At 53.8% G+C, this 12,351-nt stretch overlaps 1 protein-coding gene across 16 annotated transcripts in view; it reads left to right on the top strand.

The window, feature by feature from the left end:
- Positions 1-12,351, top strand: part of NCOR2 (nuclear receptor corepressor 2) — a 163,947-nt gene that overhangs the window by 66,938 nt on the left and 84,658 nt on the right. For all 16 annotated transcript variants that reach the window (XM_052691171.1, XM_052691170.1, XM_052691168.1 and 13 more), the window contains exon 5: positions 9,137-9,316. In XM_052691171.1, coding sequence (XP_052547131.1) covers positions 9,137-9,316 — 180 coding nt within the window. The remainder of the gene's footprint in view (positions 1-9,136; positions 9,317-12,351) is intronic.

The raw sequence follows: 12,351 nt of genomic DNA, 5'->3' as shown, positions 1-12,351 counted from the left end.
AGGCAGGGAGCTCTGACCCTGCAGCTGACAGTGTTTGATTTTCCAGTTCTGATGGCTGGAGAACCAAAGCCAGCAGTGTGCTTGCAGCAGGGCAGTGCTGCACAGCTCCACGGCGGTTATCCTTTTCTGCCTTTGAAGTGTTTGTACATCTGTTACAGAGTGAAATGCTTTTGAAGCCCATTCTTTCTTGAACAGCACGGATTGCTATGTGCACTGCTGTTATTTCCTGGAAAGGAGAGGCAGGGTTTCTGTGCTGCCCAGCTCTGATTTGGGATTCTTCACTTGTGGCCCACTGGCAGGGAGTTGGGTGCTGTTAGACCTGGAGCAATGCTGCAGGATGGGATGTGCAGTGCTTCCCATTTCTGTGTGTTCTGCCCAGTGTGTGCAGACAGCAAGGTGACAGAAGCTTACTGCCAGCTCACCAGCACTGCAGCTATTGCAGAACATCCCGGGCTCCCTCTGTCCCCCTCACTGGGGGTCCAGCATGGGGCGATGGGTTCGAAAGGTGCCCAGGGCAGCCTCCATGAATGTACAATACAGCACATCTGTGCTGCTGTACTTTTCCATCGTTAGGAAATGCTGTAAATCCACAGCAGTGACTCATGCACCAAAAGCCACGAGTTGTGACACCGATCAGCTGAGTGCTGTGTGTGAGGAGGAGGGCACGCTCATCCTCGCGCCGTGCCGGCACTGCGCAGTGTTGTCGATGGGGCTGGGGGTGTGGGAGTGACTCTGGGGCTGGGTTTGGCAGGGAAGCTGCTGCTTTCAGCTGTGGTGTGGGAGCTGTCATAGCACCGAACGTGGCAGCAGCCATCCCTGGAACTCGGGGAGCTTTACCTCCTTGCATTGCAGAGCCTCATCTCCCAACAGCATCCTCAGCATCAAGTGGGTGCCAAGGGGCCCTGTTGCAGTCACTCTCTGAAAACCTCCCCTCTTTCTCTACCCAAACCCGCTGTTTAAATGCAACATTTCCTTGGCTGTGTTTGAGGCAGAGCACATCAGAGGTTTCTGGCTCACTGCATGACAAAGTGGGCTGCAGCTCCGTGCTGATGGACACTTGCGTGCAGCAGGAATGCTGGCTGCACGCAGAGGGGTTGTTCTAGGACAAGCTGACAGGCCCTTGGCTTGTTCTGCCGCTCTCAAAAAATGTAATTCTAATTCTTGGCACCTTCCTCCTAGAGGATAAAGAGTGGGAATGCAGTGGAGTCTGTTCTCTCTGCCCTTGGAAGCATGCTGTTACCCACAGTGAGCTGGTGTGGGGCAGGACACTGTGCTCCATCCTCCTTCGGGATCTGGTGAGGGTATGGCAGAAATTAACACGGGAAATGCCCCAGGGCATCTCCTTTATTGCAGTAGTATCTTCTCTGGTCAGTGTTGCCTGAGCATCCTCTGCCTACGTGAGCATGCAGCCCCACTTCTGTGAGCCTGCATGCTGGTGGGGGCTGCCAGCTGCTGTCTGGGCTTCCTGGGGTGGCATTCCCAGCACAGCCCGAGAAAGAGCCTGGGCAGAGCAGCCGTGCCACAGGGTTACGGAGCAGGGCGAGCACAGGCTTTGATTTCAGCCTGTTTTTCAGGTCTGTGCTGTTTTATCTCCTGCCAGCCATCCGGGTGTGACGTGGGGCACACAGCCCCCAGCAGCACGGCCAGCAGAGGTGCGTGCAGGGCTCTGAGCCTTTCTGACACCAAAAGCTACAGGAGACTGTGCAGGTTTGTGTATGTAAATATATTGTGTATTCTGATAATGGCTTTCAGTATATTTGGAAGGGGGTATATAGATTATACATTCATAAATGTTTTGTGCATATATGCTTTCCACAGTTTAATTGAAAGACCTGCATTTTTATGTATATAATATATGCATACACACATATATGCCACCATACACTTGTAAGCTGTGTTTTCAAAGGCTTCTTACAGCTGTGCTATCAGTGATCCAGGCAAAGAAAGGCTCACAGTCTCGAGCTAAGCTAAATATTGATTTGAGCTGATCTGGGTGCACTTGGAGACACCACCAATGTGCATGAATACAGCATAATCTCTGATTGGAGTGGGGAAATTTCATCATGAAGCCCCAAAAGGGAGGTTTGTTATTGCTTTCTTCCAAATGCCTGAATTTTATTAGCTTCAGTCATTCTTGGCAGGGCGGTGGAATGGGATTTTATAGTTAGCAAAGGAAAAGTAAACACAGTAATCATTTCATAGGCCTGTGCCTGCCAAACCAAGATGGAAATTCCAGCCTTGGTGGGAAGCTGGTGCTTTGCTAACAGATAATAACAAATTCACTGTGGGCTCATTCTTGCTATGGGAGCTGAGATATTGGTTTTTTTCTTTAACGTCCTGGCCTGGAAGGGCAGAGGTGCTTCGTGCTGTTCTGCAGACTGGGCCTAGGCTGGGGCTTGCAGTTTGGGCAGCTTGTGCAGCAGCTGCAGCTGGAAAAGGTTCTGCTCCCACCTCCTCCAGGGCGGTTTGGTCCCACTTTTGTTCTTCTTCTGGTTGGTCTTTCTGTGATCACAGTCTTCTGATGCTCGAGACTTGGTGGTTGTTAAACCCTGAGACCATCTCTACCTGCAGAAAAAAAATTCCTCCAAATACGTCCAGAAGCATCTTTGACAGGTTTTCTTTGCACATTTTTCTGGGCACATCGAGCTCGTGGGGCTGGCACAGCACCCAAGCACTCTTCCCCAGCCTTGCTGCCCCGCTGCCGGTGTCATCCTGGGGGGGGCCACGGTTCTGCAGCCCCAGTCGGGCTCAGCTGCAGCCTGCCGATGGAAAGCAGGCAGGAAATGGCTGCTCAGACAAGCAGGCGGTGTCGAGGCAGCCCTTCCACGTGTCAGCACAATTATTAGAGCAATCTGGCACTGGGCGCAGCCAGCGAGCGGCCGTGATGGAGAGGGCAGCTGCTGGGGAGGTGCGGAGCCGGGCTGGCAGTGCTGCAGCTCCAAATGCAGCACTGGGGAGCCGTGAGGACACTCAAAGCTCCATTAAATGGCCCTGAGAAGCTGTGTGAAGGGAAGGGCTTTTTCTCTCCCCCAGGCTATTTTCACGATAGTTACTTCTTTTTCTGTTCCAAAAGCATCCAAGTGACTGTGAGTTCGTTTCACACCTACACAAGTTTCCCAGCACAGCCACCTCTGAATGGAAGCCGGCCCAGCCTGGATTCCTGATCAGAAAGTTCCTTGTTTTTTCACTTGTTATCTCAGCTGGGGAAGGTTGCAGGTCATGTCCGCACAGTGACCCATATCTGTGCCCAGGCTGTTGAGTTTGTGTGTGTTTGAGTCTTAAAAGCATGCATGCGTGTGTGTGCTCCACACTGTTCTCATGGGAGTGACAAGGTCTTGCTTTTGAGATGGAACCAGATTTAGGGGGAAACAGAGTCTTGGAGTATTGCCATTAAGTCAAATTTTCTTGCAGTGTTGGAACTGCTGATTTTTACAGATCAGGGGTGCAGGCTCCGCTTGCCACTTGGTGATGAGTGGTAGATCAGAAATCCCTGGCGTGTGGTGGGAGAGTATCCATTAAACAATCCCTTTCCCTGCAAGGAAAGGCAGCGCGTGGTGGTGAGTGGAGCTCGGGGCAGCAGTGGGAGCAGCAGCTGCTGGTGTTCTTCAGGGAGTCCGCATGGTTTGAGGAGCAGCTGCGCCCACCAGAGCAGCCCATTCCTGCATGCCTCCAGGGGCACTGGCTGCCTGGCTGGGTGCTATGGCTCCAGCAAACAGGCCGGTCCTGCAGCACGCCTCAGGTGCTGCAGTTACCATCAGAGGTCTCTCTTGAGAGTCCTTTTCCGTCTTACGTAGAGTGGTTGGGTTGGAGAGGATCTTAAAGCTGACCCAGCCCCAAGCCCTGCGGTGGCCGGGTGCCCCCCAGCTCAGGCGGCCCATCCGTGGCCTCGGGCAGCCCCAGGGGCGGCTCCGCAGCTCCTCTGGACGACGTTTCTGTCTCCTCAGCAGCCCGGTCTCCTGCATCTGGAGTAAGGCGGCTTGGGCGGTCGTTGCACTGGGGAGAACGGAGGAAAGGAGCACGAGCCGGGCAGCCTTGGAGTATATCTCACTTGCGGTGATTAAATAGAGCTGTCTTCATTCATTCATTGCCGTCTCTCTAAATCGGATGCCCGTCAAGGCAGCTTCCCGACGGCAGCGCCGTGTGCCGCCCTGATTAACTCCCCGACAAATCCCTGCTCTGCTGCCTGAATGGACCCCGCAGGAATTTGCATGGCTGAGGAGTCCCTGCTCGCTCTCCTGCGTCCTTCCTCCTCCCCGGCAATAGGAGGAAATTTAAATGTTTCTGAAGAGCGACATTTCCATTTCAAAAGCTGTTCGCTCAAGTGCGTCTGGAGTGGGATTTCTCTCCCCCCCACTCCTCTCTGAATGGGAGCTTTAGAAGTCTCATTTCCTCTGCTTGATAACACCGGGCTGAGAAGGGCTTTTGTCTTCTCATTTCCCCTCGGTTTTTTACTTTTCAATAAGCGCTGTTTTCAGAAGCTGGCACCGTGGGTTTGCCATCCCCGGGCTGGAGGCTGCACCTGGTGGGCTCGCCGCCCTCTGATCCGGGAGCACACCGAGCAGAGCCATCGCCACGGTGCTTTGCACCCCAGCTCCTGTAGGCAGCACGGGCACGCCGAGCCTGGCCCACCATCCGGCCCCATGCTGCAGGCACGGGCTTCCAGCGTGTTGCCTGTGTGCTTTGTGGCTGGAGCTGCTGTGCCCGGTGGTGTGAGCAGTATGTGTTTTGTTCAGTGCCTGCTGGAGGGCGGTTTTAAGAGGACGCAGTTGCCTGGCAGGAGCGATGCACAGCAGTGCGCACCCGTGGTGAGTGGAGGATTGTAGTAGCAGGGAGTTTGGCAAAGCCCTTCTTAGAAGAGCTGAGATCTGGTGTGGCGTACAGGGCTCGAGGGTTTCTCTTAGCATCCTGAGGACTGGTGAGGACACAGCAGGTTTGCAGGGTGCCAGCACCCCAAAACTGCATCAGAAGGAATGCGCTTGCAGGGAATGAAGCTGACCCCGAGGGCTGCGTGCTGTGTGCGCTGCGCTGTGTGGTGGTGCGGTGAGGGTGGCTGCTGCTGCAAAAAGAAGCTGGAGGTGCATCTTCCCCTGCCTTGTCCTCCTGGTGGCAGCCACACAGGGCTGTGTCACCGCCTCCCGCTTCCAAGGAAGTCTGTGGCAGGCGTTGCTGAGCGGTTCCTGTGAAGCCGGTTCTGTGGAAGCAGGGTGGCAGTGAGCCTGGCTGTGGGTGCTGGGTGTGAGTGGAGGCGGTTTCACAGCCCGCGGTGCTGCAGGAGCAGCCCAGGGCTCACACGTCCCCTCGTGCTTCCGTTCCCTGCCGTGCCGTGATGCGCTGGGCGGCCGCTCCTTCGCCCTCACAACCTGATGTGTGCTCATCGGGGCCGGGCTCTATGTATGCAGGAGGTGGGGTGGCTCTGGGTTTCCATGGGAGTTTCCTATTGCCGCAAGGCTTCATCCACGGGACTTTTCCTGTGTGTGAGTTTGTATTGGTGCTGTATTTTGGAAAGCAAGGAGCCAAACCCCACCTTGTCCCCCGTGAGTGGGTGAGCTCGGCTTCTTGAAATCATCCCCTGCATTTCTTCTTGGCATTCCTCGACTCACGCTTTGTATTCCACTCCCTGCTGGGTGCCCGGCTCAGCCCCTCAGCTGCAGGTATTGGCTGCTTTACTTCATCCTTCCCTCGGAGGCAGTGAGAGGTAGAGGTACAGCTGGCACAGCCTGCAGCTGGGCAGTGCCGTGGTGCTGTGCTGGTGGAGCTGCTCGGAGAAAGGGAGGCATTGGGCATTCCTTAACGAGAGGTGGATGAGCTCCTCTTTGTAACGAGGAGGTGATGGGGAACGTCCGAGTTCAGCCCAATTATTATCCACTGGCATGGAGATGCCAGGCAGCAATGGAAGGCACGGCATCCATCTGTCGGTGCAGCGCCTCGCGCTTTGATCAGCCCTGGCAGAGCAAGGCTTTCCAGGTCTGCCCTGCTCCTCGCAGCCTCTCCATGCACAGGCACACTGCTGTAATGTCCTGTGATCCTGCAGCCCGCAGGCAGTATCTGCTATGTGTCGTGCTGCAGAATGGCTTTTTTTGAGCTCAGACAAGTTTTGCAAGAGCAGATACTGTGCTTTGGTTAGTGCGTGTAACTGTAACGCCAACTGGAGAGGTTTTACACCCTCCAAAATCTGCTGGAGGGGTGGGGAGGGAGGGCCAGCATTTGTTCTTGCTTTTGCAACTCAATTGCTTCAAGCTGTTGAAACACTGGGGAAGTTTTTTGACCTACTTTCGTGAGAGCTTCAGAATCGTTGGGATATTTTCTGCCCTGGCTCGGTGGAATTCAGCTGAGTTACAGGGGAAAGGAATTTTGTACGCCTTCTCATAAAGTCATATTTATTTAAAGAGAAGAAAAAACAACAAAACATTAAAAAAAAAAAAAGAAAAAAAAGACTTTGTCTGCAGGCAGCTCCTCCTCCACAGTGCCCTGAATTCCCTGAGCACGTGCTGGGCTGCTGCCAGGGGAGGCCGTTCCTTTGGGTCTCTGCCCCACTGTTTTCTTCAGCGCCAGCTCTCTTCCTGCAGCAGTGCCTGCCCCCCCCTCGCCCACCCTTGTTATCATACAAATCACATCATAATAAGGCCGGGGATAAACAGGAACTACAGTAGCTGTTAGCCATGTATAAAAACAAATCGCATGGAAACGGTATAATTACTGAGAAAATATCAACTTGAGTAATGCAGTAATTGCTTTCTTTCCTCCAGCAGATCTATTCCAGCTCTCCTGGCTCGTGCTGGTTTCAGAGTCTTGTGACTTCACGTTAATAAGAAGAATTTTACGTTTCACACTGCGCATGTTTAGAGCGTGGGTGCGATGCTGGCTGCAGTGCTGCCATTGCTGAGGGACGTTTGGAGCAGGGAACCAGCAGCAGTGCGAGCACATCTGGCCCTGCCCATGGGATACCCTGGGTCACTCCTTGCACAGCTCTGGTTTGCACTGTGCCAGCCAGCTGTGCTGAAGCTGGGTTCCCCAGCTTTCCTCCTGCCGCCCTGAGCAGCAGAGGCTTTGTGGCAGGCAGCGAGCCCTGCATGATGGGCTCAAACTGCTGCTCTTTCCTGCCTTGTCCCAGAATCTGTGTCACTGTGCCCTGGGAGGGAGAGGTTCCCTCCTCACAGGGAGCCCCACAGTGGGACCCAACCTGCTCCCAGAGCCCACTGCAGGGCTGGGGTGAGCCAAGCTCCTCACAGGCCTCTCCTCTGACAGCTCTGTGTTGTGGAAGAAGGGTTTCTCCTTGCCTTGTGTGAGTCCCAGCTCTGCGCTTTGGGCTCCGCAATTGCATGGCTGAGATTTTTTTGCCTTCAGTTTTGTCTTTTCTTTTCTATGCTCCTTCTCCCTTCCTTTATTTGGAGAGGTGCTCGTGAAGTGACAGCAACCAGTTACTTGAGGTCTGGGGACGTGTCCTTTATTTATTGCTGTCATTGTCTCATAATGAGTGATGATGATGGGTTCTGTGCTGTAACTTGCAATTGTTTGCCTTACTCAGCTTTGCTACAGGCTCTGCAGTGTAAAATGATACCTATTTATCAGAAGGCAGGTTTCTAAAGGGGTTATGCCAAGCAGCAGTGTAAAGATACCCACTCTTGCGCACTGGCAGGGATGAGAGAGCACCTTTTGTTTGCTGTGCCCAGTGAGAAGCCTTTCTCTCTGTTTTTGGCAGGCAGCCTTCTGTCCTTTAGAAAAATGCACCCAGCTCCAAGCCACGGCTGCTTTCTGTTCCTATTCCCTAATTTGAACTAGATTATACAAGCAGCTCATTTGTCTTTTGCTTCTTGTGGCTGCCCTGCTGGTATTGACTTAAAATGGAACAGAAGAGCCGACAGCCCACCTGTGGAAGACACTGAGCTTCACCTTCCTGCTGCAGCAGAGCAACCAGGTTTGCTATCTGAACCTGGGGAAGTAAAGCAAGACAGAATCTGCTCTGTAGGGCTCCAGCTGGAGAGCAAACAGGGTTCTCTGCCATCTTGGTGTCACCGAGGGCATCGTGTCATCCTCCTGCACAGGGGCCAGCCAAGCTGGGCTGGGTGTGCAGCTTGCAGCCGTGGTCAGGAGGTGCAGAACAATGTGGGCTTTGTCCCTGTGCTGGGACTGAGGTAGAGAGGCTGCGCAAACTTCTTCGCTTGTTTGCTTTCCCTGTCCCTCCCCTCGGAGCAGCTGCAGGGTGCTGTGTGCAGCCTGATTGTGGTTATGGACCCAACTGCAGCTCCTCTTCCCCACCTCCTGCCCCCCAGGGGAAAAATAATCCATCCACTCACTATGAGCAAATGAACAGGTAAACCTCTAATTGAGGTAATGGGTGGCTGCCAGCTTGGAGCATGGTGCCATGGGGCGGGTTGTGCTGGCTCCCCTTGAGCTTTGTGTTTATCAGTGCTATGTGAACCCACCTGAGCACGCAACTCGTGTTTGTGGGAGTTGGGCTTCTGGATAGTTGAGAGTTTGTGGGATGAAGGGTGATGAGCAGAGGAGGTGCTGTGGCTCTGGGATGCTCGTGGAGTACTGGCATGGTGCTATCAGCAGGAGTGTCACTTTGCTGGAGCAGGGGCTGAGTGCTCCTGTGTTTGCTATGAGCTGGGAGCAAAGGGAAATGAGAGCTGCCCTCTGCAGTGACCACAGAGGTTTTGCCATTCCATCTGCTCCTGTTCATCTGAGAGCTTCTTCACCTGGAATCTGCAAAAATCCATTTTCCATCAGTTCTGTTTATCTAAGCTGATCTCACCTATCCCCATGGTCTTCATCTCTGGAAGGATGTGTTTGTCACCTGCCACTCAGGTTCCCCTCGCTCTGCCAAGTTTTTAATGGGGTTGAAAGGATCCTTTTTGTGTGTGGGTTTGGTTCCATGGGGATGTGGGCTCATTGAAGGTGCCAGGAGTGGGACGTGCTGCTGCAGGGCATCCAGGAGAGTAACCCACTGCTCTCTTGGAATGCTGAAAGTCACAGCACAGGGTGCTGGTGGCTGGTACTGCTTAGCCATGCAGGTTCTCTGAGGGATGTGTGTGTCTTAAAGGGCTGGGAGCGGGCCAGGGAGCTCGCAGCAGAGGCTGAGAGGACGATCCTGAGCCTCCCAGCACTGCTGACCTGTAGCTTTTGTGCTCCCCAGGACCGTGGCCTGCCTGGCAAGCTGGAGCCCGTGTCTCCCGTCAGCCCCGCGCACCCCGAGGCTGAGCTGGACCTGCTGCCGGCCCGGCTGTCCAAGGAGGAGCTCATCCAGAACATGGACCGCGTGGACCGCGAGATCACCATGGTGGAGCAGCAGATCTCCAAGCTGAAGAAGAAGCAGGTAGGAGGCTGGGCTCTGCGGGGCAGCTCGTGTCTGTGCTTCTGCTCTCTGGCTGATGCCCTGTCCCTTCCCATGTATGCCCACAGGGGGGAAGTGGCCGTGCCTTTGCCACCAGGCTGGGCTGCAGCCATGTTCTTGTCATGGGGCACGGCTGCTGTGCTGACAGCCTTGTGTGGTCTGCCTTCCCCTGTGTGAGAGCATGCCCCAGCTGAAGGATCACCTGCCTTATTGTAGCCACGTATACAATTACCATAAACCCATTAAGAGATTAATGTGACAAAACCTTGGGGGATGCCTGTGAAAAACCCACAGACTTTTACTTCCTAAAGCAAATCACTTCTGTGTCTCTCTTGCCAGTGGTTTTTCCCTTTGCTTATGGCAAATTTCTGGTCTCCTGATGGCTGCTAATCCCAAACTGCCTCCCCGGAGATGCTAGTGTAAAGAATTTCTGAATAGGGTGAATGTGTGCTCGGGCTGTCACACTGTGTGGGAAATGGGGATGAATGCAGCTCCTTGGGGATGTACTGGGGCAGCGGGAGCAGCGGGGACCATGGTCTATGCTTTCAACTCATGTTGAGAAAGGACATGCTAATCAATGATTTCCCATTGCTGGTGATGTGAGGGGCTTCCAGGGAGGGCAGCATGCTTGGTGTGGCAGCAGCCCGTGGCCTGGTACCTGCAGGTCCTCAGGCTTATTTCAGAGATGCTGATGAGCTGCTGTTGAAGCTGACGGGAGCAGCATATGCTCCTCGCCATTAAAATCAAACTGTCTTTCCATAAGGAAATAGATTTTTATTGTTGGCTGCTTGCTTGGTTGATTTCTTCCCTCTGAACAAGTTTTACAATTCTTCCTCTCCACAAAAACGCTCTGATGAGTGGGGAAGAAGGTGAAAGTGGTTGCTGGCAGTCGTCCCCTCCACTTTTTTATTTTGGCACGTGGTAGCAAACCCATTTGGTACACCCAGTGCAAATGCCTGCACAGTGTGGCTGCTGTCTGCTCCCCAGGAGAGCACGGTGCCAGGCAGGGGGTCCTGCCTGAGGTTCTGCAGGATCGCTTTGTCCGTCTGCACGTCTGAGCTGTCAGTGCTGGAGGAAAGCGAGGGAGGGGAAGTGATCAGCCTGTAACTGATCCCACTCCTCCCAGAGCAGGGGAGAGATTGTGCACAGCTGTAATTTCCTAATGCGTTTCCCCTCTGTCTTTGGGAGGCCTTCTCAGGGTAATTAAATGCACTTGTAAGGAAAGGCAGCGCAGAAAAAAAATACAACACCCCACCATCCCTCTCTGCTCAGTTGTTCCAAAAATGGCAGTGAAGGCTCTGCCCGGCGTTGCTAACAGGAGGGGTTTGGAGAAGGACGAGGCTCGAGCGAGCTGAGAAACCGTCCCCAAATCCTGCGCACCCCTGGCAGAAGGCTGCTCTGATCAGCCATCCCCTGCTCATTCATGTGCCATATGTGCTTCAGTCTTTCATTGAGTTTGTTCTCCCCCTCTTTCTGACAGGGAAAGACAATCTCTATGCATTTATTCCTGGCAGCAGTTCTGGGGATCTTAACAAGAAATAAACCGCCGGGCTTTTCTTCGCAGCGCTGCCTGCGGCTCCGTGGAGCTGAGCTCTGCTGAGGGCTGCTGGAGTACAACACTCCCACCTGGTGATGGAGGTGCAGCTGAGCCCTGCAGCCCTGCTGGGTTGGGGAGCTGAGGGGCTTCGGTGTCCTGCAGGGCTCCCCCCAGCTCTCCACAGGCTCTTTGGAGATAGCTTATGTAACACGTGGTGGCTGGAAGCCCTCTCCTCCCTGCTGGGTTAGGGAAGCATTGCAGTGCCCACTCTGGCTTGCCACGCTGGGTGTGTGTTTGTGCACAGCTAATGATGACGTTTTGTGTCCCTTTGTTATTGCTGCTCTGGGTCTTGGGGAGAGGAGGGGACTTCAGGTTACCACTGAGGGAGGGAGGGAGTGTGGAGCTGTCAGGTCTCATTTCCCATCCCTCTTCTCTCCCTGTAAAGGTCACAGTTCCAGCCTAGCTTTTGTGACAGACCTTTAAGAAATCCATTTTGTTCGTGTCTGAGAACCTTGACCTATTTCGCTTTGCCATTTCCCACAGCTCCCAGGGGTAGCTGTAGTGTGCTGGACCTGCTGAGGTCAGGTTTGCTGTTCCACTGGGTGCTGGTGCCCACAGAGTGCCCGCATCCCTAGCCTCCAGCATCTGGCCCTTTAATGACTGTACCATGTTACACCACAGAGAGCAGTCTAATTCTCTACTGTATTTCAACTATAATTAGATTTGTATTTTTTTCTCTTAACGAGCTGCTTTTAATGAGCCTCCACTTACTGGCAAACTTTCATTTCCTGATATGCCATCAAATCCTCTTGTCTGAAATCAATTACAGCAGACCCGACCACTTTGCAGGATTTTTGTGGGTTTCCAGAACAATGCAGCCAAGTTTTGGGCATTTTTACCCAAATATTTTCTCCCAGAGGAGGGGAGGATTGACGGATGCCTCTGTGGGAATCCCTTCTGAGTGCTCGGAGCTCGTGGTTCAGGAGCAGGGTGTGATGGAGTGCCCTCAGCAACCTGAGAGCACTGTGGTGCGGCAGAATGAAGGCGCAGGGGGTGCCGGGGGGCTGGTGGTTGCTGGCAGCTTTGAGCTGTTGCTTAAGTGTTTTCTTGGACTGTATCCTACAGCCCAAGTGTTGCTCTCAGCTAGAGCGAAGCTCTGGATGAGTATTCTATAGAGACCGATCATCCCAGGGCATATCCTCCAGGCACAGCACCAGAAGATAAAACCTGTGATGGGGAGCAGCCTTGCTCCATCTCTTGTTCTTCGCTGCTCTCCTTGCAGGCAGCAGCTCCAAAGGCAGGATGGAGCTGTGGTTCCCCTCGAGGATTTCTAATAAAGCCGTTATTCCCAGCCTCAAGGCTCTCCAGGAGGCCTGCTCAAGGCTGGTCCTGTTGTCCACGGTTGAGGACAGGCTGCCTAAGCTAGGACAGCATCGTGCATCTGTCGGCAGCTCTCCTCCCTCTCCCTATCTGTAAAGCT

The sequence above is a fragment of the Tympanuchus pallidicinctus genome, unplaced genomic scaffold (assembly GCF_026119805.1).
Source record: "Tympanuchus pallidicinctus isolate F22 unplaced genomic scaffold, pur_lepc_1.0 scaffold28, whole genome shotgun sequence".
NCBI classification, from domain to species: domain Eukaryota; kingdom Metazoa; phylum Chordata; class Aves; order Galliformes; family Phasianidae; genus Tympanuchus; species Tympanuchus pallidicinctus.
Note: the sequence above shows the minus strand (reverse complement) of the source record. Positions and strands in the feature narration are given on the sequence as shown.